Below are 27,861 nucleotides of genomic sequence, written 5' to 3'. Positions count from 1 at the left end.
GGAAAATGAGGCAAGAAAATAACATGTATTTTAAAATTGAAAGACTAACCTTCAGCCCTCACTTTAAAGAGTAGGCAGTTTAAATCTCTGGACCACTTTCTCCTTTTTTTTTTTTTTTAGTATTTATTTATTTAGCTGTGCCAGGCGTTAGTTGCGGCACACGGGATCTTCGTTGTGGCATGCGGGATCTTTAGTTGCGGAATGCAAACTCTTAGTTGCAGCATGTGAGATCTAGTTCCCAGACCAGGGACTGAACCTGGCCCCCCGCGTTGGGAGCGTGGAGTCTTAGCCACTGGACCACCAGGGAAGTCCCTACTTTCTCCTTCTTGGAACTCTTTCCTTTGTTGGTCTCTTCTGGCTTTTCCACTACTTGGTGTCTCCCTTTCTGTCTCCTTGGCTGACTCACCTTTGATTCCTCTCCTCTGAGGTGTTGGTGTTGCCCCAGGCACCCTTGGCTCACTTCTGTATTTACCCACTCCTCTTGTTTGTGGTCTTGTATTTGTTTTCTATTGTTGCCATATCAAATCACCATAAAGGTGATTTAAAGCAGTACAGACTTATTATCTCACAGTTTTGTAGGTCAGAACTCTACCATGGGTCTCATTGGGTTAAAATCAAATTATCAACATGGCTGTGTTCCTTTCTGGAGGTTCTAGAGGAGAATTTGTTCCCTTACCTTTTTTGTCTTCTAGATGCCACCCACATTCCTTGGCTTGTGGTCCCTTCCTCTTCAATGTTGCATCTCTGACTCTTTCATCATCACATTTCTCTCTGACCACAGCCAGGAAAGTTTCTTTGCTTTTAAGGTTCCACTTGATTACATTGGGCTCATCTGGAGAATCCAGAATACTCTCCCATTTCAAGGTCTTTAGCCTTAACTACGTCTGCAAAGTCCCTTTTGCCAGTAAAGTAACATTCACAGGTGCCAGGGATTAGGATGTGGACTTTTTCTGGCGTGGGGCAATCATTCTGCCTTGCACAAATCTCAAACACTGTCAAGGTGTGCACTATTAATATGGGGTGAGGACTTTTTAAAAACTTGGAGATGTTATGGAAAATGTGGATCATTTGCAGTAGCAGAGAGAAGAGTACAGAGAACTCCCATATGCCTACTGCTCATGTCATAATCAATCAGCCTAAGATCACTGGGAACAGACCTGTATTTTGACAGAAATCAGATTAACTAACTCATTGAAATGAAGGAGACCACATACCAGAGAAACTATGCATGTCTCACCAAACAGGCAAAGAGAGAGTTCTAGGACTTAGGGTAAGGATAGAATTTTGGTAAAATTTAAATGAAGCAATGTTTTGATAGGCTCAGTGCTAAGCAGGAGTCAACATCTGGTCTGAACTGCACTAAGGAAAGGTTCATTTCCTTAGAAAGTGCAAAGTTAAGATAAACATGGAATGTTGTGCTCAGAAGACCCTTATCTGAAGCTCTGAACCTGGGTTGCAAATCAAGACTGCTTCCCTGGGAATTCCCTGGCAGTCCAGTGGTTAGGACTCCGTGCTTTCACTGATGGGGGCATGGGTACAATTCCTGGTTGGGGAACTAAAATCCCGCATCCATGTGGTAAGGCCAAAAAAGAAAGAAAAAAAAAAAAAGACTGCTTCCCTGTGCCAAAGTGACTTAGATCCTCCTGGCAACAGAAGGGTGATTCATTTTTACTGATAAAATTTCAAACAGCAAAGTTTCTGACGGTCTATCATTTTAGAGAACAAGGTTTCCCAGTGAGTTGGAAAGCAGTAGTCACACAAAAAGGGGGTGGTTATGATACTTTAGCCACAGTGTGCCCTTGGGAGGAATATTGTTTCATAGTAACTTTGTAGCTAGCCTTACCTTTGTCCTCCCAGCCTGATGAATGGCAGGGCAGCTTTTTCTTCCCCTGAGCATGAGCTAATTTTTACTTCTTCACCCACTTCAGTTATCTACTCATAGCCAGTTCTGTTTCATCTATAGCCTACCCACCATTCTCAGATGATTTTGAAGCAAATCACAGACAGGAAGATGACTTTTAAAGCTACAGCTATATTGACCTCTGGATGTCATTACCTGGACACCCCTTATGCTCAGTGTGTACAAGACAGAGTTCTCAACCCCACCCCCACCTCAGCCAGCAAACTCTGTTTCTCCTGCTTCTCCATTTACCCAGTTGACTCACTAGAAGCTTCGGGGTCCTCTTTGCCCTCCAGCTCTCACCGTCCCCTCCCTTTTCACCAACGTCAACCTCTTCACCTCTGAAGTCTCTCAAATCTTCTCTGCGCCTCACTGTGTTTCTCTAGTTGCAGGTGTAGTGGACTCGCCAGCATTCATTCACTCTACCTGCTGTGTCATGGCGCTCACAGGGCTCCCTTCTCGGTGTGGGTGGCCAGAGCCTGGAGTGGCTGGAACGCCCACTCACCGGCCAAGCCCCGGCCAAAGCCCGCCCATCACTACCACCACTAATCGTCTCTTTCCTGAGATACCTCAACTAAACCATGAATTAAAAACCTGTGGTTGCTATGCAGAAGACCGGCTTCAGGTCGGGTCTCAGGCCCCACCCCTGCCGCCAGATAGCTGCCCCCCAGCCCTTCCCGTGTGGAAGTATCCCAGCTGCCATGTTTTTGTAACTTCACCTCCCACCACTCATTCCATAAACCCACAAGACTAACCTAGGTTCCAGAATACAACCTGTGTTTCTCGCCTAACGCATCGCTTTTCTCTCCCTCCCTCTCGCCTTCTCCCCACTCTTCTTTAACTGGAAGACCCACTTATTCTGCCAGTCCTGAGCGTGCTCCTCCTCTCGTCCCTCGCTCCTCACACAAGTATCCAGGCTTTGTGCCTGGGACCCTCTGCCTATTAAACTATGTCAAACTACGTATCAGACCTGAATAAAGTTGTCTGGAGGCACCTCTCCCTCCTGGGCTTTGCCATTCTCAACACAGACCATCTTAGTCACTTAGCACAGTGCCTGACATGTATCTATTTATTGATATTTAGTGAGTGACTAACAGAGACTTGCTAAATAAATGAATGTTGTAACTGGAGTCATGATCCGCCCTTTCTGAGGTCACTGGGTGTGTGAGCTCCATATCACAATCATCAATGTATGAATTACTTTCCAAATGTTAAGCACTTTGAGGATATACAAGAAAATTATAGGTCCAGACCCCACCCTCGTGTTGTCAAAGGGAGCCAATTATTGAATGCCTACTGTGTGCCAGCCCCTCCCGAACACTGTGTAGATGTTAATCAATCCTCTCAATAATCTTATGAAGGAAGTTTAATATTCCAGTTTTTATCAGTGAGGAAACTGCAGCTCAGAGAAGTTGAGTAACTCACACATGGTCTCTCAGTAAGTGATGGAGCCAGACTTAAACCCTGGTCCATGCTGACCCCCTGTAGAGCCTGTTCTCTTTCCACATCAAACTGACTTGTAAGGGGGCTTCCCTGGTGGCGCAGTGCTTGGGAGTCCGCCTGCCGATGCAGGGGACGCGGGTTCATGCCCCGGTCCGGGAAGATCCCACATGCCGTGGAGCAGCTGGGCCTGTGAGCCATGGCCGCTGAGCCTGTGTGTTCGGAGCCTGTGCCCCGCAACAGGAGAGGCCACAACAGTGAGAGGCCCGCGTACCGCAAAAAAAAAAAAAAAAAACAACTGGCTTGTAAGGGAGACAAGTCTAGACTTTCAGAAAAGAGGGCAAGCAGGGCAAGCATGTATTTCTTTGGCTGCCTGTCTGGCTTTACCAGCCTGCTCTTGTTGCCTGGGTAGGAAGACCTCCTAGCTTACCAGCACTGCTGGGTGGAGGCTCCCAGGTGTATCTTTTTTTTTTTTTTTTTTTTTTTTTTTTGCCACACCACGCAGCTTGCAGGATCTTAGTTCCCCAACCAGGGATTGAAACTGGGCCCTTGGCAGTGAAAGCGCAGAGTCCTAACCACTGGACCCCCAGAGAATTCCCGAGGAAGGAGTTTTTCTTTTTTCTTTTTTGGCTCCCAGGTGTATCCTAAATATACCTTTGGCCCCCTGGGGCCCTGAGCAGGCCCTGCATCTTCAAGGTGGTGAGCCTCTTCAGATGCTGGGCAGTGGGGTGTATTTGGAAGTTCGAAGGTTCTGGATTGCCTTTACAAGTGCCTTCCTATCCCACTTCCTGGACCAACCTGTCCATTGGTATCAGGTGGGTCTCCTAAAACACCTTTAATAATGTTAATATTCTCCTTTAAAAAGGTTGCTGTCTACGTGCAGAGTGGTATCCTGGATTGGATCCTGGAATAGAAAAAAGATATTAGTGGAAAAACTAGTGAAATCCAAATCAAGTCTGGAGTTTGGGTAACAGTAATGTACCAGTGTCAGCTTCTTAGTTTTAACAAATGTACCATATAATGTAAGATGTTAGCACTAGGGAAAACTGGGTGAGGGATATATGGAAACTCTCCGTGCCATTTTTGAAACTTTTCTGTAAATCCAAAATTATTCCCAAATAATTTTTTAAAATGTCAATGCCTCTTGCAAGATGATGACTAGGTTCCTTAACTGGGCTTTTGGGGTCCTCCAGCCTCACCTTCCCCTGACCCTGTGAAAGAACCCTCTGTTCCAGCTCAACGGTCCTCTGAACTCGCTGTCCTCTGAACCAAGCAGTGCTCTCCTGGTCCCCACATTTACCCTAGCCTCACCCCCTGCTGGACTGATGACAACCAAAGACTCCACCATGGCCCGAAACTGCAATGAGAAGCAAGTTCCTATGAACCTGATGAAGCCCCAGGGCCCGTCATCTGCAAGGCCCCAGAGGGTCCACCACAGTTGTGGTGAGAACGTGACCCCCCCTGCAACTGTGGCTGTCACAGAAAGTTCTCAGGGACCTGATTCTGGTAGGGATAGCTGACTCCTAGAATCTAGGCCACGTGCCCTTGACATGCCAAGTAGCTGCAAGGGAGTCTGGGAAAAACAGTATCTGAGTTCATCTTCACTGTGGGAGGTGGGCTCTACCTCCAACACAGTGGTCCTTCACACAGTGGGAGATGTTCACTACAGATGGATTTTCTAGAGCCAAAGTTTCCACTAGGGACCATCGGGCTCAGGTGACACTTGGGAAACTCCAGCTGGGTCTGGCCTGGAGGTTGCATGGTGCAGACCGTGCTCCTGTATTTGATTCACTAGGTCAGGGTCAGGGGGACTTCACCTCCTGAGAGTACCTGGGTTAAAACCCTGAAAGTGAGAAGGGCCCAAATTCACATCTTTGCGAGCAGCGATGGGAAAGGCAACACTGGGGAAGCGACCACCTGATCTGAGGCAAGAAAGCACAGGGCATCTGTGAGAAGATCCAGCGTGCAGTGTTCTCCTATCATTCCTGCAGCCACCGGGAGCGTCTGACTCCTCCTCTCACTCATCCCCAATATCCAGGCAATCATCTGAGGCTAGTAACAGCCCTCCAAATATGTCTCATATCTGCTTCATCAGCAAGCACCCTCTTCAAGAAGCCTTTGCTGACTGCCTCGCCCTCCCGCCCCAGCTGGGTCAGGTGCCCGTCACTGTGTTCCTGTTGCGTGCCTTTGGCATATATCTTATTGTGGCACTTGCCACGTAGCATTAAAAGCATCTGTTTCTTCGTCTCTTTATTAGACTCAGAGTGAGTCTTATTCCTCTTTGTCTCTCTAGTGTCTGGCACATACGAGTGAGGAGCTCGATAAATATTAAACAAATAGAAAGAAGTAGGCTGAGCTTAAGAAGGGCCCCTTGGGGCTTCCCTGGTGGCGCAGTGGTTGAGAATCTGCCTGCCGATGCAGGGGACACGGGTTCGTGCCCTGGTCTGGGAAGATCCAACATGCTGTGGAGCAACTCAGCGCATGTGCCACAACTACTGAGCCTGCGCATCTGGAGCCTGTGCTCCGCAACAAGAGAGGCCACGATAGTGAGAGGCCCGCGCACCGCGATGAAGAGTGGCCCCCGCTCGCTGCAACTGGAGAAAGCCCTCGCACAGAAACGAAGACCCAACACAGCAAAAATAAATGAATGAATGAATGAATGAATGAATAAATAAATATAAATAAGGGCCCCTTGGACTAAGCAATGACATGTCCCCTACGCCCTCACCCCTTATGCTCACAGCGACATGCTACATGCTTGCCAAGTCCCAGGCCAGCTCCCAGCTAGGCTCTGAGCAGCTTATCCACCTCTGGACTAGATTATGTGATTGTGTGATCCGTAGAGTAAATGGCAGAAATAGAAGATGGGCAGTGAGCCCTTGGATTCTGCTGGCAGCGCCCCTGCCCCAGGTGATCCTGGAGCCACTGGGGACCATGAGTGCCCCTTGAGGAGGGAATTGCAGAAGAAAGCAGCAGCCCCGGGGCTTGACTTGGTAAAACTGCAGCAGCAGCAGCTGTGGATTGCCCTCCTCAGACTCCTTTTACACAAGAAAGAAACTCTAAGTGACTGTCTGTGGGGATTGTTTCAATATGTACAGCTGTGGCTCTGAGGGTGTTGCAACATTCTCTCTTGCCCAATTTGGGGCCCTGCTGCAGGGCAGTTGTGTCAGATGGCTTGCAAATGGGGACCCCAGGGAATGTTACCTGGTACTAGGGACCACCTGAAGTTGACAGATGAGGAATGAGAAAAGCATGTAGGCAGAAACTGTGTCACCTTGGGCAAGTCTTGATACCTTAGGTTTCTTGCATTGAAAACAAAGATAATCTTCAAGATCCTTACAGTCTTATGTTCAAGATATTTGCCCTATGAATGTAGAAGTCACATGGAATGGATGGAAGGCTTGGGTTTGGTGTCAGACAAGCCTAGGTTCCAATCCTGGCTGCGCCACACTAGCCAGCAGAGCAACTCGGGCACCCTTAACCTCTCTGAGCTTCTATTCTTACCTCTGAAAGTGAAATAACCTCTGCACCTACTTTGCAAGGGTGTTCCAAGGATAAGAAATACTGGAGATAAACTTCTGGGCACAGAAGTAGCCGATCAAAAAATGGAGCCAGCATGTCCGTGAGGGTGGAGCGGTGGTGACAGTGGGAAAGTCCTTCACAGTCTGTCTCTGAGCTGAGCCTTGGAGGACGACGTGAGGGGTGTGGTGGCGGCAGAAGGCAAGGACCTGCAGGCAGGCGGGCAGCACGGGCCAAGGAAGGGAGAGACATGATGCGATGGTCACGGATGGATACAACGTGGTCCCAAATGGAGGGAGACAACGTGACCCTAAGTGTGACGCAGGACACATGGCAACAGGTGCTACTTCCCCCTACGGGAGCTTCATGGGTCACACGGCATTCGAGCTGGGCATTAAATGAGAGCAGGATTTCCAGAGCTTTGGGGTAAACGCCAAGAGCAAAGGCAGGGAGCTAAGCAAGAGTCCTGTGTGCCCGAGGCCGGGGAGGCCGTGAGGCTGGAGGAGGGCGGCAGTGGACGAAGAAGCCTCGAAGGTTCTCCGTAGAGCGCTCGGGGCGGCCGAGACACGCCGGGCCGGCGCCGACCCAGCGCTCCCAACGACTCGCTGACTCTACCTGCTTCTCCGCGGCGCCTCCACGCGGGGTGCGTCCGCGAGGCCAGAGCCAGAAGGCCGGGGTCTGGAAGGAGCCTCTGAAGTCCCCGGGGCACCCTGGCAAAGGGGCTGGCGCGGGACTTGTGCTCAGAAGGCGAAGGGCTGGGAGAGCAGGCGGGCATTCGCTGCAACTTCCTTCCCGCCTGGCTGCTGGCTGCGTGCCCTGAACTTGACCTCAGATGACCTCTGTGTTCCCTTCTTGGAAACGGTTCCATTGCCAGGAGCAGTTGAGCTCTGTCTTTGGCTTTCTTTTTCCTTCAGTGCAGGGATCTCGTCTCAGCTGAGACTGGCTCCTGCCGCCCCCCGAGGCTCCGCTCCTGCAGCAGCACCTTGCTTTCCCGCCACGGCCGCCAGCGGGGTGCCTGCTGTTAGCAACCTGCTCTCCGTGCTTCCGGTCCGCCTTCATTGTTCTTAGGACCGGTGGCTTTAAGAGCGTGAGATCACTGTATGGATACAGAACAAGGGGAGAGGTGTGAAATCCGACCCCCGCCCCGGGCCCCGGCGCCCCAGACACACAGCTAGTTAACAGCTGAGCAGAATCAACCCAGGAGCTCTGACTCGCAGGCAGATGCTCTGAGTCCTGGCTAGGAGCTGCTTAACTGTGTACTCCTCAAATTCATTAGCGCCTGGAGCTGTGGACCTTGGCTCATTTGCAAGTCTAACTTGGATTAATGTCAGTGTCTTGAAATTCTTGTGTGAAAAAGTGAATTATATTTTGGGTATTGTCCTTGTTGACAATACCATGTTTGCATGTTTTGTGGATTGGGTTGGCATGAAAAATAATTCCAGAAATGCCTGGATTTGTCCAGTGTTGCTGATTAGTGTTGTCTTAGGAGACTAAATCCAGTATTAGCCCCAATAAGAGGAAGGATCTGCATCATTTTCTCCGTAGTCAAATGCACAAGGTGTACCCACAGCATACTTATCAAAAGAAAGAGACAGATTTCTGGTCAACATACAAGCTAGAAATTATTACTCCCAAACAGGCTGCTTTGTTCAAAAACTTTTCCAGACTTACCTTTTGAGCCAGTTTCTGGGTCCCAGTAGAGAGCCAGGTTCTGTTCACCACTCAAAGCCCCAGGTGCTGTACAGGTTGCTGGGAATACACTGGGTAGCAAGACAGACACACATGTGTACCTTACAAGGGACCTCTTCGCTTAAAAAATAAAACATCTAACCTAGGCTTGAATACCATCTAACTTGTCAGGTTTGGTTCTGAAAGATATTTCTGGCTGCTTTCTAAAATTAAGCGTCTCTTCAAAGGATGGAGAATGAATTCACTGATTGAAAATACTCAGAAAATAATGTAGCTTAGACAAAGGCAATCTCAAAAGAGGAATTTCTAAGACATTTTAAGCAATGACCACATAATCTCCCAAGGAGATGATTTAGATAAGAACATTTATTTAGAAGTAGACACTCTGGGGACTTCCCTGGTGGTCCAGTGGTTAAGACTCCACACTCGCAATGCAGGGGGCCTGGGTTTGATCCCTGGTCAGGGAACTAGATCCTACGTGCCACAACTAAGACCCAGCGCAGCCAAATAAATAAATAAATATTTTGTTGTTGTTGTTTTCATTTAAAAAAAAAAGAAAAAGTAGACATTCTGGGGTGTTTGTGTAGCATGCAAAGGCACATTTTCATGAGAACAGAGTTTTGGCTTCCAGAGGCCAGACACCTTTCAAAGCAAGATGACCTAGTGGTCTGAACCAACTCAGATCTATTGGCTGCTGTCCACTGCCCATGAGCCCTCAGGCTAGGACTGCCCCAGGCATCCACATTGGACAGCACCTGCCTACAGGATCTCCGAATCAAATCAAACTACAAGACTGACACAGCTTAGAAACAAACCTGTTTATTTGCATGGGTTCCCAAGTTGCCAAGGATATTTCATTGATCAAAGACAGTTGTTATCATCTAAGTTTCCAGGTTCTCAAAAACAGCACATTCTATATGCTTTCTATTTCACACAGCACTTTCTCATTCATCCTCTCCTTGAAGCCACACCCCAAATCTTGCATTACATATTCCCATTTTGCAGATAGACTAAGGTGCAGTTAAATGACTCACCTAAAGCACACAGCTAGAGAGGCCACTTGGGGCTTGAAATCAGGTCCTGCAGTTCCTCCTCTGCCAGACCACAGTGGCCTAGACTCCTGGGGAAACTTGTGATGGCTCGTACAAACACATCCCAGCCTAGCTGCACATTATACCCCCACCCAAGAGTGACTAGATATTGCCAAGGGCATAACGCCCTGGCCCCTGTTCAGCACGAATCTCCGAGGGTGGGGCCCAGGCAATGGCTTCTTTAAGTTCTCTAGGGTGGCTCCAGTGTGCAAAGTCAAAACATTCTGTTAATCATTATTACTTGCTTCCTGCTCTCTCGAGAACCTGCTTTAAGGCATAAATGTTCCACTTGCGTTTTCAATAATAATTTTCTATTTCTCAATTATAGGAATTATATCCATTTATTGTAGAAATTTTAGAAGAAAGGTATAAAGAACAAAAATCATCCAGAGACCCGTTACTAATATTTGTGTGTATTCCCTTCCAATCTTTGTGCATATTGACTTACAAATTCTTGATAATACAATATATACTGATTATTTTCTTTTGTCTTCATATGGTAAATATTTTCCAATATTACCAAATATTTTTCAAAAGCACTATTTTAATATTAAGACATAAAAGATTTTTAAAGGTTTGGTCCACAACATTACTAGTGATTAACACTGGACTGCAGATTCTTTTCAGATTTTTCTTTTTGCTCATTTGTATACTCATTTTTCTATAATTAACTTGTGTTTGTTTAATTTTTAAATTAATGAAATTATTAGAATGGCTGCATCATGTTCTGCTGTGCTTACATCTTATGAATTAATCATTCTTTAATGTTGGACATTTAGGTTGTTTCTAATTTTGCTGTTATACATAAGCCTTCCACGAAGACCCTTGTACCTTGATTTTTGTGCACCGCTTTCCTAGAAGTGAGATTATTGAGAGGGTATAAACACTTTGAAGGTATTGACAAGCATGTGAAATTGCTTGCCAAGAGGGTATGTGAGTTTATGGTCGCATCAGTGGCATATCTTGGCAAAGAAAACCGTTAACAGTATTTGCAACACTGAGTACAGTTGATCTTTGAACAACACGGGGGTTAGGGCACTGACACTCTGGGAAGTCCAAACTCCCAGGATAATGTAGTCAGCCCTCTGTATCCCTCGTTCGGCATCCTCAGATTCGACCAACTGCAGGTGGTGTAATACTGTAGTGTTTACTATTGAAAACAATCCAGGTTCAGTGGACCTGTATTCTTCAAGAGGCAACTGTATTTTCATTTTGTGATCTATCAGCTATGATTATGAATGAGGTTGGACTTTTTATATCTGTTTTGGTCATTTGTATTTCTTCTTTGTGAGTGTTCACATTCTTTGCCTTTTTGTCCCCTTGTGGGTGATTTTTTCTTACATATCAACTACATAACACTTTTCCTTTTCATTTGTTTTGCAAATATTTTCCCTGAATTTATAATTTAATTTGGGTTGTTGACATGCAGAAGGATGTAGTGATTTTATGCTTAGAAATACTTTTTGATTGCTTGATTAGGTAAATAGTTACCATTTTTCTTCTACAGGTCTCAATGAATAAATGCCTGCTTAAGTGAGAAAAAATTTTCTGGTTGAGCAGGATTTTAATGGTCTGAACTAAGAAACAGTCCATCTCCTATAGGAACCAGACTTGGAATTATCAAAACTACGATACTTTTATTGTATACATTCCTTGAACTACCCCACCCGATACATATAAAAAAACATGTTGGTAGTCCCCACCTTTGTAGGGAAAAACGTTTAAAAAGCAAACTAGATGACATAGTCTCTCACAAAAGACTGCCCACCCTCAAACTAACAAAAGCCCATTTCCACTCTGTATTCAAAAACAGGGTGGGTCTGGGCTTCCCTGGTGGCGCAGTGGTTGAGAGTCCGCCTGCCGATGCAGGGGACACGGGTTCGTGCCCCGGTCCGGGAAGATCCCACATGCCGCGGAGCGGCTGGGCCCGTGAGCCATGGCTGCTGAGCCTGCGCGTCCGGAGCCTGTAAAAACCAGGGTGGGTCTTAGGATGGTACTACTGGGCCTCAGGTAGAAACTTCCTCTCAGGTCAACCCCCGCACCCCCTCCACCCACCGCCCTGGTCCCATGCCTTGGGTACAGACTCTAATCCTGAGTAGGGTTGCTCTGGCATGTAATATATGGGACATATGGACACTAAAAAATTATTTGTTGTTTCTCTGACTTTTGAATTTAACTGGACGCTCTGTATTTTTATTTGCTAAATCTGGCAACCTTAATCCTGAGGTTTTCTTTCAGTGTTGATGTTGGAGCCCACGTCCCAGGAGTGCCCATAGACAACAGTAGGTAGACCTGGCACCTCTAGCATACCACATGAAGGCATTTACCTGCCTGCCTCCAAAGAAGGCTCCCGCAGCCAAGAGGCCCCAGAGATATTTTCAAAAAACCCTACTCACTGACTTTCCTACAGAGATCAGCATGTGCTTGCAAACCTGAGCTCTTCTCCAGGTCTCTCGGTGTGTGAGGGGGGTGCTTCCAGACTTCCTGTACTTCATTGTTCTTCTTCCTTCTTTTTCCAGCAGCTGTGAGGCTCCTCTTGGGCCTGTGGACCTGGGCAGGCCCTGCTGAGTGCTCACCACTGCTTCACTCAGGTGCCCTTAGCCCACGCACATCCCTGTTTTTTGTTTTGTTTTGTTTTTTTATAAATTTATTTATTTATTTTTGGCTGCATTGGGTCTTCGTTGCTGTGCGCGGGCTTTCTCTAGCTGCGGCGAGCGGGGGCTACTCTTCGTTGTGGTGCGTGGGCTTCTCATTGCAGTGGCTTCTCTTGTTGCAGAGCATGGGCTCTAGGAGCACGGGCTTCAGTAGCTGTGGCTCACAGGCCCTAGAGTGCAGGCTCAGTAGTTGTGGCACACAGGATTAGTTGCTCCGCGGCATGTGGGATCTTCCTGGACCAGGGCTCGAACCCGTGTCCCCTGCATTGGCAGGCAGATTCTTAACCACTGTGCCACCGGGGAAATCCCTATATCCCTGTTTGAATAGCCAGTCTTTTTGTTCACTGTGGCCTCTATCTGCCTGAACACCCATTTTCTATCTTACAGGCTTTTGATTCACTATAAATAATTAGATTGTTTCCCGAGGGCTCGATGTTCAAATTCAAGTTTTACTGTGGTTTGAGATGGCTGAATATTAGGTGGATGTGGGTGATGGCCTAGTCATGCCACCATTAGGACCATCCTAGAGATTGGCGAGTAGACTGAGACATAAGCTGATAATCCCCTCTCTGGTTTAGCAGATAAATAGTACAATGTTGGGAACACAGAATACCTCCCCAGGAACGAGGCTAGAGTGACCTTGAATGACTGGATCCATCAGTGCAGGTACTTCCAAGAACCTCTCTCCCAGGTCCATGGGGGACACCTGTGTCCTTTTCATCTCTAGCCTTCTTATCCCTAGCCCCTGCAGACTTCTAAAGCAGAGCTTCTCAATCTTCAGGGCACCTATGTATCACAGTGGCTGAGTGGGAAGAAAGGGGTCTCTGGTAGGGCTTCTGAAGATTTGTCCCCCTGCCCTGCACTGTTCCTGCAAATGGGACTTGACCCTCACCCATAAAAGGATATGGGGAAGGGGACCCTCAAGGATGAAAGGGGTTGATACCAAGTTCAGGTCTCAGGGGGGACAAGTAGGCCCCTGCTCAGCAGGAGATGGGATGGAAACCACATACGGAAATAAGTTATTGAGACAAACTGGTTGAAGTTGAACCGATCTTTTAGGGAGGCTCAGCTCTTTCCATGAAGCCTTTGCACTCCTCTAAGTGGATTCTCAGGATTTGTAGTTCAGGAATTTCACAATTTTTATCTTCACGTATTTTCTGTGGCTTCCTCCCCCTAACTCCCCACTTTTTTTTTTAAAGTTCCTTTTACAAATGATGACCTCGTTTGAGGATTTGATGTTGAAGTTTAACCGAGAGGTAGATCTAGGGTCTGAGTGCAGCCACTTTCCCCTCCTGAACCCCAGGCCCTTCTATGCGCTGCTTCCTGGGTCTCTCTGTGGGCCGGTCCCACAGGAGCCTCAACTGGAACATGTCCTTGCTGACCTCATTTAGCAAACTGCTCCTCCTCTAGGCCCCTTGGGGCTACCATCCACCCTGCTGCTCTTCCAGAAATCTCCTCCCCACCCCTCATCCAATCAGCCCCTTCCTGTTATTTGATTCCCTAAATCTCTCCAATACATACTTCTCTTTATCCCCACCACCACTGCCCTAATGGAGGCCATCATTTTTTTGTCACCTGGGTTCCTGCAACAGCCTTCCAACTGGTTTCTCTGCCTCTGTTCCAAGACCCCAGACTGAAGCTGGCACTGGACAAGATATGGTCCCCATCCACTGTGTAGTGACTCATTCTTATGATATGATTGGCGGGCCCAGTCTCGAGAGATCATCAAAGGCTTCCCAGAGTGCCACCTGAGTTTAGCCAGGAAGGATGAGTGGGAGTGAATGGCAAGAAGGCAGGAAATGCTTCTGCCACAGCTGTGCTCTTCCAGTAGTTTCTGTACTAGGCAGGCCCCTGGTGACATATACGCTGAGTCCCTTCCTTTTCTGGATTCTTTTTTTATTTGCACATTACTTTCTACTGAGTTTGCTCCACTGTCACTCTCCTCTCCCACCATGCTTCCCTCAGCTCAGGTTTCTTTCTACTAATCTAAATCTCTGAACATGCATAGTGGGAGGAATGACACCCATTAGAGTGGAAATCTCAAATATATGTCCCCAGGAGGGAGAAATGCTCTTGAAATGGGCAGAACTGATTGCATTAACACATGCCTCAAATACACACACACACACACATCCACCTCACACATATGCACACTTACTATTCCCTGTGTATTAATTATTAGTGCTGTTAACCAAATATTTTTGCTTCTCCTTCCAGGCACATGGGAGCATTGCACCTATGGCATTCCCCTGCTCCCTTATGACTTGCTTTGGCCAATGAAGTCAGAACAAAAGTGATGTGTGTTACTTCCAGGTAAATGTTTTTAAGAGTTAGTGCTCTATTGGCCCCACCCTCATTTCCTGCCTTCAGGGTTGAGGAGGCAACATGTCTAGTTGCAGCAGCCTGAGTCCCTAAGTGGCTATGGAAAACAGAGCTCCTGTTGGTCCCCAGTAGACATATTTCATGATGGAGAAGTAAAGTTTTGTCAAACCACTGAGACCTGGGGATTGCTTCTTACTCTAGCACAACTTAACTGATCCTGACTGATACACCCAGTCAAATCAAGGTTTGGGGGCACCAAGGCCTTTATTCCTGTTGGGTATTCAGCATCTTGAGTCTCCGAGTCAATCAAAGTTCCCATCCTCCTGTCCGGCCCCCTTAGGTTGGAAGATTTCCAGGTTATTTAATCTCTTTCCCATTATGAAGGGGACACTTGCATGCTCCTTGTAAGTTATGTACCTATTTGATTGAACCTAAATTCAAAATGAAGTCACAGAAATAGCGATAAAACATGAAAGCATTTGCTGAGTTATCCAAAAGCATAATCTAGATACCCTACACGTGTCGCACTAACCAGGGCATGTCCAAAAGCAATGCGCTAACGAATCTCCCTTTCACCAAGAGCAAAATGACCATTTCTTCCCCCAGAACAGCCCTGGAACTGGTAGGCTAATTTCAGAGGTCCTGGATTGCAGGCCTGATTCTGACACTTAGTAGTGAATGACCTTGGAAAAATTACCCCTCTGAGTCCCAGTTCCCTTATCTGTAAAACGGTTATAATAACAATAATAACTATGTCATAGAAAGAAAAGGAAAGTAACATTTGCACATTTGGTGTACAAGCCACTCTGCAGACAGAAGTGGACAGGGTGTGGCAGTGCTTTGCAGAGGGAAAGCTCTATGCAAATGTAAGGTGATAATATTTTTAACCAACACGTGACCTAAGAAGAACACAACAAAAATCAAATGAGCTTCCCAATGCCTCCAGTCTTGAAAACGAAGCTCAGGTGTGGACATTGGAGTATATTTACATTTCTGCAAAAGGTCCCGTAACACAAAGCTCATTCTTCAAATAGGACAAGTTGCTTATTAGCTAACGGGAAGGAGTGGTGCCAAGGGCCTCAGAGGAGGTCAGTCACGTTCAGTCATTTGCAGGTTGGGCAAACACCCGGCAGTGGCGGCTCCACGCAGTGGCTTCCTGAAGAACCACACGCGCGCACATCCAGTTACACTTCTTGTGCCCTTTGCCCAGTGCGGAATGAACTTCAGTTCATCAGTGGAAGCCCTGCTTATTCCCCAGCCCCACCTCCGTCCCCATCCAGCGAAACGCCCCCTGCCAACTCTGTAGCGCCTGCAGTCCCTCGGGCTCTTCCTTCTCGAGACGGGATTTCCCTTTCTAGTCCTCGGGGCAGCAGCGCAGCCGGGTCCTAACCTCACCGGAGCAATTGACTAGAAGGCTCTGCCCTCGGCCGCTGGGGGTGGGGCCCGCCAAGCCGATTTATAAAAGGAGCCTCCCTGGGTCCGCCTTCTCTAAGCGCCTCCGGCGTGATCTTGGCCGGCGCCTAGGTGCTGAACTTGCTTCTCGCCGGCTTCTCAAACTTGAGGGTGCAACGCCTGAAGGGCTTGCTAAAACAGAACGCTGGGCCCCACCCCCAGAGTTTCTGCTTGAGTAGGTTTAGGGTGGGGCCCGAGAGCTTGCATTTCTAACAAGTTCCCAGGTGTTGGTGACGCTGCGGACCTGGGACCACCACACTTAGTGAACCACTCACTAAGCAGCCTCTGGTTTCCGGCTGCTTTCAGATAGAGAGGCTCGCTCGCCACCTCCACGCCGGTCCCAGCTGTTCTCCTGCCCTGAGCGCTGGTCCAGTAGGAATAACCCGGCAGCACAGGAGGCTGCAGACCTAGGAAGGCAGGGCCTGAGGAGTTTGGAGTTTATTTTGAGGGCCCCTGAAGGGTTCGGGCAGGTAGGAAAGCAAGCAGGAATAAACCTTGGAAGCCTGTGGGCGCTTGGTGTTACTGGGATATTTCATTTATCAGGCTCTACTGACCTCGTTTCTGCATTGATCACATATTGATCGGGTGCTTAGCTTTAGAGTTAGAAAGGTGAAAAGACAGGGTCCCGGCCTTCCAAGCGCTCATAGTAACTGGGAGGGAAATGTGCAAATGATTACGGTACTGATAAGATTTTCCTAGGGCGGCAGCGTCAAGCTTCTGGGGAGGGAGAGTGTGTGGGACTCTGGAATCTGTCTGAAGAGCTGGAAGAGGTTTCATGAAGAACTGGCATTTATGCCAAGCCTTGCGGGATGAACGGGAATTTGGCGGTGGAAGGAGGAACTGGGAAGGGGTTTCCTTGGGCAGAAGGAACGAGTGACAAGACTGCTGAGATACAAGGCTCTGGAGGGAGACGGACAGCACATCTCGGGCCTGGGGCTGCTTTTCCCTCCGACCTCTCTGGCAGCTCCTTCTGTCTCCTTTGCTGGCCCCTTGTCAGCTGCCGTCCCTCATGAGCTGGTGTTGGCCAGGACTCTGGCCTGGCTTCCTTTTCTTCTCACTCTCCACGTCCGCTCCTAGTGAGGTCCTCCACACCTGAGGCCTCACGAGCTGCTCCCTGATGGGGCCCACAGCCCAAGCCTCACCTCCTCAGCTCCACACTCAGTTCCACGCAGATGTCCCCAGGCATCTTTCCTCCTGTACTCTGTATTGGTGAATGGCACCAGCATGCATCTTGTTACCTAAGCCAGAGGATTTTGTGAAATGACCCTTTCATAGATAGCTGGTGAAGAGTAAACTGGCACAGTAAATTGCTGGTGCCATTCACCAAGATAGAAAACAGGAGGAAAGATGCCGTGCTCATATTCTGAGTCTACAGTTCACTAGCTGAGTGACCTTGGGCAAATTACTTAATCTACTTCCTTATCTGTAAAGTGGGTTTAAAGATAGTATGTATCTCAAAGGGTTTTTATGTGGATTAAACAATAATTGTTACTTATTAAGCACTATGTTAAGGACTTTACTTGGATTCCTTCCGAGATGATGAGTACCTTGTCCAAGGTCACTCTGCTACCAAGTGGCAGAGCCAGGCCTGGAACCCACAGTTCCCTGACTCCTAAGCCACCCTCTTCCTTGTCACACTATCTGGAGATTGTCTATCAAATAGGGAAATACTTACAATATAATGTTAAGTAAAAAGTGGACAGCAAGCTGCATAACCAGTGTGAGTACAGCCATGTTATTATTTTAAAAAAGGAAATAATCTACAATAGAAAAGGCTAGAAGGAAATATAGCTAAAGGTTAAATGTTGTATTGGGGTTATTTTTGTCTTCTAATTTTCTATTGCCTTTGTTTTCTTTAATATACATAATTTTTACTAAAAATAAAATACTTAAAAGGTTAAACATTCATTACATAAAAAACAAAGTCCACAAACTGTTCTCATGTTCGACTGAAAACTGCGCTCTATTTGGTATCTCTTCTCGGTTCTAGTCTTACTTCCCTGAACAGAAATTCTTTCCTACTCTCAAAGGCCAGAGTAGGAAGTAGGTATTGCAGCCATGTTCACCGCCCTCCCACAGCTGACAACCTGGCCACTGGAGCAGGCTGTCAAAATCAGGCCTGTGGGGAGGGAAGTTCCAGACGGAACCCGGGCTTCTCCTACCGCCTAGGGCTTTCTGGACAGCGCTACTTGAGATCAATTACTTTTTTTTTTTTTTTTTTTTTTTTTTTTTTTTTTTTTTCTCTTTTGCGGTATACGGGCCTCTCACTGTTGTGGCCTCTCCCGTTGCGGAGCACAGGCTCCGGACGCGCAGGCTCAGCGGCCATGGCTCACGGGCCCAGCCGCTCCGCGGCATATGGGATCCTCCCGGACCGGGGCACGAACCCGTATCCCCTGCATCGGCAGGCGGACTCTCAACCACTGCGCCACCAGGGAGGCCCTCAATTACTTTTTCTTCTTCTTCTTTTAAATAACCGGCCGAATGCTCTTTTTCCAGTTTTGGCTGAGTTGTTAGCTTCATCCCGGTGGCGACGCCTGCCAGATACCTGGTTCCTTGAACACCGCCCAAACTGGTCAGGCCAGTCCGCCCGTGGTTGTTTCTGCCAGGACTTGCCCGTGTTTGTGTGTGTGTGTGTGTGTGTTAGAGACCCACCCTTCTCCCCAGCAACCCAGGTAGGTGGAAGGAAGCTTCGGGGACCAGCCTGGCAGTCAGGCCCGATGGGTGGAGCTGAATTAATCTAACCTGGAATTTCAACTTGGCCTGAACAACAGGTGAGGGGAAAAAAAGCAGCAGAGAGAACCGGCAGTTTGGCAACTGGGAAATATTCTTACGCCTTGCCCCTTGGCTGGAAAATAGCCCGGGGTGACTTTTCAAAGTGTCTGCACTGGGTTACAGGGCTCGGTCGCGCCACGGCCCCCTCGGCGGCTGTCCGAGCCCCTCCTGAACGCTGTCCTCCTCGGTGACCCTCCGCGACGCGCCCGTTTCCCCTCCTCTGGGAGGCAGGGCGGGGGTATCGGATTAGTCTTTGTTTTCGAAGCGAAAGAGCCGAGAGCGGCGCGGGGGAGGTTCGCGATGGTAGGGGCCCGGGGTCCGCCTGGGTAGGGCGCTCGGCCGTCACCCCCGCGAGGGTGCCTCCCGGCTGGCCCGCGGCCTCTGCTCGCGGGTATCCCCTCCTAGCCGGCCAGGCTGACTCGGTACGCAAACGCGCGATGTACCCCATTGTCCTGCCTCGGAATGAGCGAGCGAGCGGCTGCCAGGAGAGGGGGGTCAGTCGGGCCCGGAGCTCAGGACTCCCGGGGGCGCCGGGGCCGTCCCAGGCCGCTCGGCCCGCAGGGAGTGGCAGGAAGTGGGGACACCGAGGCCAGCTCCGCCGAGGGCCTAGACTGGGAGGTCCGCGTGCCCCACCCCGCGCCGCCCGCCGCGCCCGCCCGGGCTGCAGAAGCGCCGGAGGGCGGTGGCGGCCAACCGGAGGAGGGCGGCCGGGTCCCGGGAGGACCGACCGCTGGGGAGGGGAAGTACTGCAGGTGCAAAGGCGCGGCGTCCGGGCCGGGCCCTGCCCCCACCCGCTCGAGGACGGCCCGCGCCGTCCCCTCCCCCTCCGCGGAACTCCCCCCTCGCGTAGCCCCGAGCCCGGCGGAGAAGGCGGCGGCGGGGCCGGCGGGGCTCGGCGGGGCTCGGCGGGGCCGCACGTGCGCGCCCTCCCGGGCGGGGGAGTCCCCGGGCGAGCACGTGCCGCGGCGCGCGGGGGGCGGGGAGTCCCGCGGACGCCTTCATTGCTGCTGCTGCTGCCGCCGCGGCCGCCGCTGCCTCTTCCTTCCTCCTGCGCCGTCCCCTCCTCGGCCCGGGCGGGGGGCTCCGTGCGCCGATCTCGGCCGGGCCAGGCGCTCCAGGAGGCGGGCGCCCCAGGCGGCGGCGGCGGCCGCGACGGTGGTGGCGGCGGCGCGGGCCGGGAAACTTTGCCCCTTTGTGCGCTCCGCCCCGGAGGCGGCGGGCAGGTCGGTGCAGTCGGTGCCTTTCCGGCTCCGGGGTGGGGGAGGGGAGGCGTGGGGGGGGCCCGGCCCGCGGGGGAGGGGACGGCCCGGGGGCCGGCCGGGGGGCCGCTACTTTGTTGCGGGAGACGAGGCGGGGGTGCTGCGGATCACAGTGTAGCGGAGCCGGGCGGGGGCGGCGGGGCGGGGCGGGGGCTGCGGAGCCGCCGGAGCCGAGCGGCCGAGGCCCCAGAACAAAGGAGCCCGAGAGGCTGCGCGCGCGCGCCGGGCCTGAGCCGGAGCGCGCCCCCCTCCTAGCGCCCCCTTGTCGGAGCGGGCCGCCCTCACGGGTCCGGCCGTCGGGCGGGGAGCGCGGCTGGGCGGCCGGCGCGGGCTACCCCGGGCGCGCCCCTCTCCAGGCCGCTTCCGTGCAGGGGGCGCCCGGGCAGCCCCGCCGAGTGAAGCTCTCTGCAAACTTTATTTTGAAAGCTGTGCTCCCTTGGGGAGGGCCTAGCGACCTCCAGTTAGGGGTGTGTGGGAATTTTGGCAAAACTCTCCCAAGCCCATGGGGGTGGGGCGAAGGACAACTTTCTAAGAAATCTCACCTTGCCCACCCCGTTAAATTCGCCGTCCAGGTTTCCTTACCACCCCGTCAGGCCCTAGGCCTCCTCCCTCAGGGAGCGGGTGCTAGTGTGCCCTGCCAGAGGTTCTGGGTGGAACTTCATGAGATCAAGCCCATTCTCTTCCCCCATCTTCCCTTTTCCCAGAAGCAGGAAGAGGTAACATGTGAAAGTTGTCCCCGAGCCCCGAGTGATGCGCTTCCCCTTTCTGTCTCTTTTTCAGGCAGCGCTGCCTTCTCCATCATCCTGACCCGGGAGAAGAAATAACGGAGGAGAAACTCCTCACCCTGCCCTGCCCCCGTCACACACCTACTGGCACACCTCATGCCTGGGTCCAGAGTGGGTGAGGGTGAAGAACCCACCCATCCAAGATGATCCCTTCTCTGGGGACTGCCGCTGGTGTCCTCCCCCAGATCCCGGGCCCCAGCAGGTGGGAGAGTGGCCCCCAGCTGAGTCCTATCAGACTGCTGCAGAGGAGGTGAAGAGGGGTTGCGAAGAGGCGCCCATCCCGGAGCCTGGAGCTACTTGCCTTCACCCTGTAGAGTTTGACTGCTTTAGGAGAGGAGGACCTGCTGGTGGCCTCTGGAGGCAGGAAGCTGGACTGTGGCTCTGTTCCAGCACCTATGCCCCCACCTCTGGCAGCGTCATGAGTCAGTTTCAGGTGCCCCTGGCAGTCCAGCCAGACCTGCCAGGCCTTTATGACTTCCCTCAGGGCCAGGTGATGGTAGGGGGCTTCCAGGGGCCTGGGCTCCCAATGGCTGGGAGTGAACCCCAACTCCGAGGGGGTGGAGATGGGCGGAAGAAACGGAAACGGTGTGGTACTTGCGAGCCCTGCCGGCGGCTAGAAAACTGCGGGGCTTGCACCAGCTGTACCAACCGCCGCACGCATCAGATCTGCAAACTGCGCAAGTGTGAGGTGCTGAAGAAAAAAGTGGGGCTTCTCAAGGAGGTAAGCTGGACCTCGCGTGGCTGCTCCGTCCTTTCCTTGAGGGTGCTGTGTTCACAGGGGTCTTGCTGAAGCCAGTTAAGCCCATTCTCCCGTTTTGATTCTCCTGGTCCAACTTTGAGTGGGTCCATAAATAGGAGTGTTGCTGTCTTTGGAAGCTGTTTTAGGCTCCTTTGCCGGGCCGACAACTGATAGGAGAGGAACCGGGCCGTAGAGGGCTCTGAGTTAGCGGTCTCGTCTCTGATGTTTGCATTTGATGCAGGACAGTGATATCCAGCTTTATCTCTAGAAGTTTCTCGTCCTGCTTGAAGCCGCAGATGTGCTTCAAGGTCACACCAATGCTTGGGTGATGTGGGGAGCGATGGTGTCAGGTAAGGGTTGGAGGCTGATGGGTTTGGAAGTAAAAATTTGGAGCGACAGGGTGTTTTTTATGCTGCCCTGATGGAGTGGGGTGTTTCTGTCCCTAAATCTTTTTGGGTACCGTCATTTTGGGGATGATACCTGAAAGTGTTTGGGAATTTAATGAGACGCCCGTGATTTGGGTTCCCCTACTAGGCAGTACTTCTTGAGGTCAAGGACCATTTATCTCTGTGTTCTCAGGGCCTGGCTCAGTTCCTTGGCGTGTAGTAAGCACTCAGATACTAATTGAATGAATGAATGATGTGGTTTTGAGACACCGTCAACCCCAGGAAGGAGTACTTCCTTAATTAGGAGTCGGGAGGCAGAGAGAGGGACGGAGCTGGGAGGACAGCAGAGGAGGAGGTGGAGAGGCAGGGACCCTGCCCTGGCCACCTTTCCTTTCAGTTCTGGTGGTGGGCTGCCAGCATGAGGTTGGTGGCAGCTGTAACGGCGGAGCGTTGGCAGAGGTAGGGACGGGTGACGCTGAGCAGCTCTGGGAGGAGCAGCACAGCGGCCGAGGTCGCTCCAGGCAGCGGAACTGGCGCTGGACAGAGACGGAGGCCTGCACCGTCTGCGGGACTCGCCCGCTCTGCCCCTGGTGTGTCCGAGGGCTCGGACCACTCAGGTCCCCTCTCGGGGTCTGTCTTCTGCCTGGGGAGAGGCAGGGGTTGTGCTTGATGGCCTTTGAAGCCCTCTCTAGCTGGGCTGGGAACCGCTGTACTTCTGAGAGCCGGGGTACCTGTGGCTTCCACGGGCTGGCGGCTTGCACTCGGGATTTCCCTGACTGCTGAGTTCAGAGCTGCGCCGCCAGCTTGGTGGGGCTGTGGTCCCGCGGCTGGGAAGAAAGAGCCAAGTGTTTCGGTCAGGAAAGTGGGGGTCGCTGGGGTGTTTCTGCCCCGTCTCACCTTGTCTTGCCCACTCCCTGTGGAAGCTGCATATCACGGTCCAGGGACGGCGGACGGATGCTGTATTTCCCCGGTCTCAGGTTAAAGCAGACATCTGGATCACATCTGCAGCTCCCCACCCCAGCCTGGGAGACTGTGTCCAGCTCCTTTATGTTGCTGGTGTTTGGGGGAGTTGGCATCCTGCTGGCCCAGTGCTCTGTGAGTCATTTCTGAAAGAGGGGTGGGATCAGGGGTGGGCTTCACTCCTGGGCATGAGATCCCGTGTTTTGGTATAAGTACGACCTGTCTCGTCTCCCTTGTAAAGCTTGATTCCTTTGCTTGCTTCCCGGTAGGGTTTACCTCCTTCTCTTCCACCTTTCTCTCCCTCCATTCCTCTCAAACCCTGGGGGACGAAGGGGGCTGAGCTTTCTGGGCCGGAACGCGTGGCTCTCATGAACTGTGTTTAAGCTCTTCTTTCGGCAACAATGAGGCATACCTGAGTGAAAGGGGCTGGGAGTGAAGCCAGGGGCCTGTCATCCTTGTGTGTAAGCTGCTGGCCTGGGCTTCCGGTGGTCGTGGTTAAGAGACCGGGGATCTGGCTTGGCTGAGGCTTAGAGACAACCCCGCAGAGAGATGTCTGCATCCCTGTGGACCTTGCCATGGCTGGCTGCCCCTCTAGGCCCCCAGGGTCAGGAAAATGTGGCTGGTGTCCTGTGATCCCCCCTGGACAGAGGGTGCACGTGCTGATCTGTGCACCTGTGCTGTCCCATGACAGAGTTCTCCCAGTTTCTGGAGAAACAATGGAAAGGGGACAATGGCGTGAGCTTTGTCTTAAAGTTACCTTTCTTTGACTTGAAGAGCAGTACTTTGTTTTAAGGATGGGTACATTCTACTTCTGGATGTTTAAAAGTGTGCTTCTTTTTTAATGAAATGGAGGTGTTGATAAAAATTAGATCTATTTTTTTTAAAGTCTTTACTTGGCAAAATACAAAATGGTAACTAGTGTCTGTCTCCACAATTTTTAAAAATTGGTCCTTGAAGGCTGAAGGTGTCGGAACCACTGTCCAGGCTACACTGCATTTGACGAATATATCTCTGGCAGAGTTGACAGGCCCAAGAGGCTGTGCCTGAGTGAGGGAGACCAGGGAACCAGCCCAGCGTTTACAGCCCCAAGGGGACTGCTGAGACCTTCACTAGGTCCGAGCAGCCATGTAGCAGAGGGGACCTGTCCCAGGATTTGGGAGGTCAGGAAAGCAGGAGACCCGTAGAACTTTATTTTTTTTCAAGCTGTACCTGCTGTTTATTTTTTTACTTTTTTTAATTTTTGAATTTTATTTATTTTTTTATACAGCTGGTTCTTATTAGTTATCCATTTTATACATGTTAGTGTATACATGTCAATCCCAATCTCCCAATTCATCCTCCCCCCCACCCCCACCCCCGCCCCAGCAGCCACTTTCCCTCCTTGGTGTCTATGTGTCCATACGTTTGTTCTCTACATCTGTGAGACCCATAGAACTTTAGAACTTGGCCCCTGCTCTTCAGGTGGGACAAGACACAGCATCCCAGGAGCCTCCTGGGAATCAGACCCTCTCTTTGCAGCCGTGCTTCTCAGCGTCTCCTCTTCTGGGCACCTTTCTTTACTTCCATCCTGTCTCTACCTCCTCCAGCTTCCTTTGGGGCTTCCTCTGAGCTATCTGCTGACAGCTGCTTTGTGTCACCCTGTAAGAGGGGGAACATTATCTTGACTCTCTTGTCTTCCTTCCCTGGTCCTCACTTTTTTACCCAGTGCGGGTCGGTGGTGCTGCAGAGCCCATCTACTCAGAAAAGTTCAGCATTTTAGTACTAGAGACAGCTCCCAGGGCTGGTCCTGTCTACCGCAGAGGTAGGAGACTACTTACTCCTCTAGGCCCTAAAGAGAGGTAACACACCTAAAGGGGTTCATTCCTGTAACTGAGGTCTTCCTTCCTAGTTCCAGGGAGGATTTAGATCCTAGGCTGATGTCGGAGGCTGTTTGACTTCCACATTCCTTTTACCCGAGTGGTGGCTTGTAGCACAACGAATACGGCTGATTAGAAAAGCAGGATTTGGTGAGTGTGAAGATACAGAACCCGAAGTAAGGGCTGTGCCGCTGACTCTCTTGAGCATTGGTTTTTTTCGTATGTCAGATGGGTTAACCCTTCTTTGTGAGGATTAATTGAGATAAAATATGCAGAATGTCTAGCACGTGGTAGGTAATCAGCGCACGGTGACAACACATTCCTAGAACATCTGGAAAAGAATTAATCTTTATGCATAAAAATTGTGTTTTTTAGTCTCTGAGCTTTAATTGTTTGTTAAATGTTTGTTTCAAGACATCCCTGCTTGCTCATAGAACTGTGGGGCCAGGCAAAGGGAGGGAGACATTTGCCGGCCTCTTTGCTGGGGGAGGAGGCTGGACACCCGGGAGCAAGGAGCCGCTGGGGCCCAGGGCCTGACTGAAAAGTTGCTCATGGTGAGGGACGTATACGTCTGATAAACGGGGTAGGAGAAAACCCCTTAGTGAGAAAAACTTCCCTAGAAGTATGTATACATAAGGCTGGAAGCATGACCGAGAATGTTGCCTGTGAGAAATGAAGAGAAATAGAAATATATATGGTGTGTCTAGCCCTCAGCCAGTTGGATTTAGTGGCTGAAACAAAGCTCTGTGCCCGTTTTGAGACAGGATACCTTGGAATTGGGGATCTCTCAAAATCAGAACCTGACCACTTCTTGCCTCACCTGCTGGTAGCTCTGTCTTCCTGAGATGGAGGCTCTGAGGCGGGGTACTGTCAGGCTGGCACCCGTTCCCACCAGCAAAGGAAGAATTGACCGGTAAAGTAGAAGTGATGAGACTCTTTAGAGAACGGGACCCCATCTCAGCATTTGTGAATGCAGTGAGAAGCCTGGGCGAGGAGGGGTGTTTACCACAGACTTTAGAAAATTGTTTTCAGTTGTAAACAGGTTTAACCCCATGGCTACAGACTCTGAAAGGGAAGTTAGCTGGAGGGGTAAGATTGCTTTTGAAAAAGGAAATGCTGACTTAACAGTCCTAAATGGTGCCCTAAGGAGGAAGGTGGTGGGACTGGGGAAGATCTGAACCATCTCTGTGGCTGCTTGGGCTGCTGTCTATGAGTGCAGATAGTAAAAGCCCATGCCTTTTACATGGAAAGGGGTGCGGTTCAAGTGTAGTCTGACGCTTTAAGAGGAACATAAGAGAGTCCAGTGGCCAGAGTGTGCCGAGGGGGTGGAAAATGCTCAAGACAATAAAAGTCTTTTATATATTCCCAGCAAGAACATAGAAGGAAGAGACAGTCTTACAACTTTGGAGCAGAACTAGTGACAGAGAGAGAGAAGCCACTAGGTCCCTGTCATGTCAGGGAGTATAAACTGGGGAGAGACCACAGCACGTGTGGATAGGAAAGGGAGCCAGCTACCCTACCTGAGTCTGAGTTATTCACTCCCTACTGCACACCTTCAGATATACTCATGGAACGATATCGTTATGGAATTCTGATGATTGGAAGAGGGCCCAAAGACCAGAGACAGGCAGAAAGTTCCATTTTTCAAAGAGATTTTGGAAAATGTAAACCAGTGTCAGTTTTTGACAGTTCTAGAGCAGATTTTTTAAAAGGTGGTTCGTGAGATTTAGAAAGACAGTGGTGAGCTTTGAGGGTCCCTGTGGTTCTTTACAAAGAAACTCAGTCAAACCAATGGGCCTGGATTTCTGCAGATAAATGATGGTATTTCCTGCCAGCTTCGTGGACAGACCAGAGGACCAGTTTTAATTTAAAGTCCTCCTGAAGAGGGCACAGGCATAACTGCCTTGTTCAAACTTTTTATCAACCAGTGTGGATCAGGGATTCCATGTTGGGATCACCTGGATCCCACCCCCAGGGATTCTAGTTTGATGGGTCTTGGGTGGATCTCTACTGGGCTGGGGCTCCCCCGGTGTATCTAATGTGTAGTTAAAGTGGACCTCCTCTGACACAGGTGAGAGCTGAATGATGGGCACCCACCTGGACTCTTTACTGCAAACGGCTCAGCTGAGTCTTAGGGCACCTGAATGGTTTACAGCCATACTTCCACCTTGCTAATCAGTGGACCAGCAGCATCGGCATCACCTGGGAGGTTGTTAGAAATGCAGAATCTCAGGCCTTACATCAGGATTACTGAATGAGAATCTGCACTTTAACCGCATTCCCAGGTGATTTGTATGTCCATGAGAGTTTGCGGAGCCGGGCTGTGGCACTTCTGTGAGTGGAGAAGGGGATGGGGCATGGAGAAGGGAACAGAAGTGAGTCTTGATGAACAGAGGTGAAGAGCTCCAGTTGCAGGGACTTTCCTGGCGGTCCAGTGCTTAAGACTTCGCCTTCCAGTGCAGGGGGTGCGGGTTCGATCCCTGGTCGGGGAGCTAAGATCCCACATGCCTCGTGACCAAAGACTCAAAACATAAAACAGAAGCAATATTGTAACAAATTCAATAAAGACTTTAAAAATGGCCCATATCAAAAAAATCTTTAAAAAAAAGACGTAATGGGAATAATAATTTGATATATTACACTTAAAAAGAAAAAAGAACTCCAGCTTCCAGCAAGGGTAAGGAGGGTGATCCAACCCATTTACCTGTACGCCAGGGAGGCAAGAACATCTTGAGATTTACTTCATGTTTATTCTTGTTTTTCTGGAGTCCATTTCTTTCTAGTCTAGTGAGTTATCAATAAAATAAGCCCTTTAAGAACTTGTGTGTGTGTTCTGAGAACAGTTGGGAAAGGGTTCTCAGAAGATATTTGCTGCTCAGCAGTCTGACTTGGGACATGGGAGCCCCACGAGAGAGTAGTAGCTGGTGGTCGTTGTGAACAGGAGGAGCCACCCATAGACCCCGGGATCTCATGGAAGGGTCTGGAGGCTTAGGAGATCAAGGGATGTGTGCCCTCTCTTCATAAGATGTAGGTAGGA

At 50.4% G+C, this 27,861-nt stretch overlaps 1 protein-coding gene across 2 annotated transcripts in view; it reads left to right on the top strand.

The window, feature by feature from the left end:
- The first annotated feature begins 19,788 nt into the window (after positions 1–19,788).
- TET3 (tet methylcytosine dioxygenase 3) overlaps positions 19,789–27,861 on the top strand; it is a 111,258-nt gene continuing 103,185 nt past the window's right edge. For both annotated transcript variants that reach the window (XM_081254660.1, XM_081254659.1), the window contains exons 1-2: positions 19,789–20,062; positions 20,879–21,604. In XM_081254660.1, the coding sequence (XP_081110786.1) occupies positions 21,302–21,604 (303 nt within the window). In that variant the 5' untranslated portion in view covers positions 19,789–20,062; positions 20,879–21,301. The remainder of the gene's footprint in view (positions 20,063–20,878; positions 21,605–27,861) is intronic.

This window comes from Mesoplodon bidens (genome assembly GCF_964165515.1).
Source record: "Mesoplodon bidens genome assembly, chromosome: 14".
NCBI lineage: Eukaryota > Metazoa > Chordata > Mammalia > Artiodactyla > Ziphiidae > Mesoplodon > Mesoplodon bidens.
This window is presented reverse-complemented; position numbering and strand designations above follow the sequence as displayed.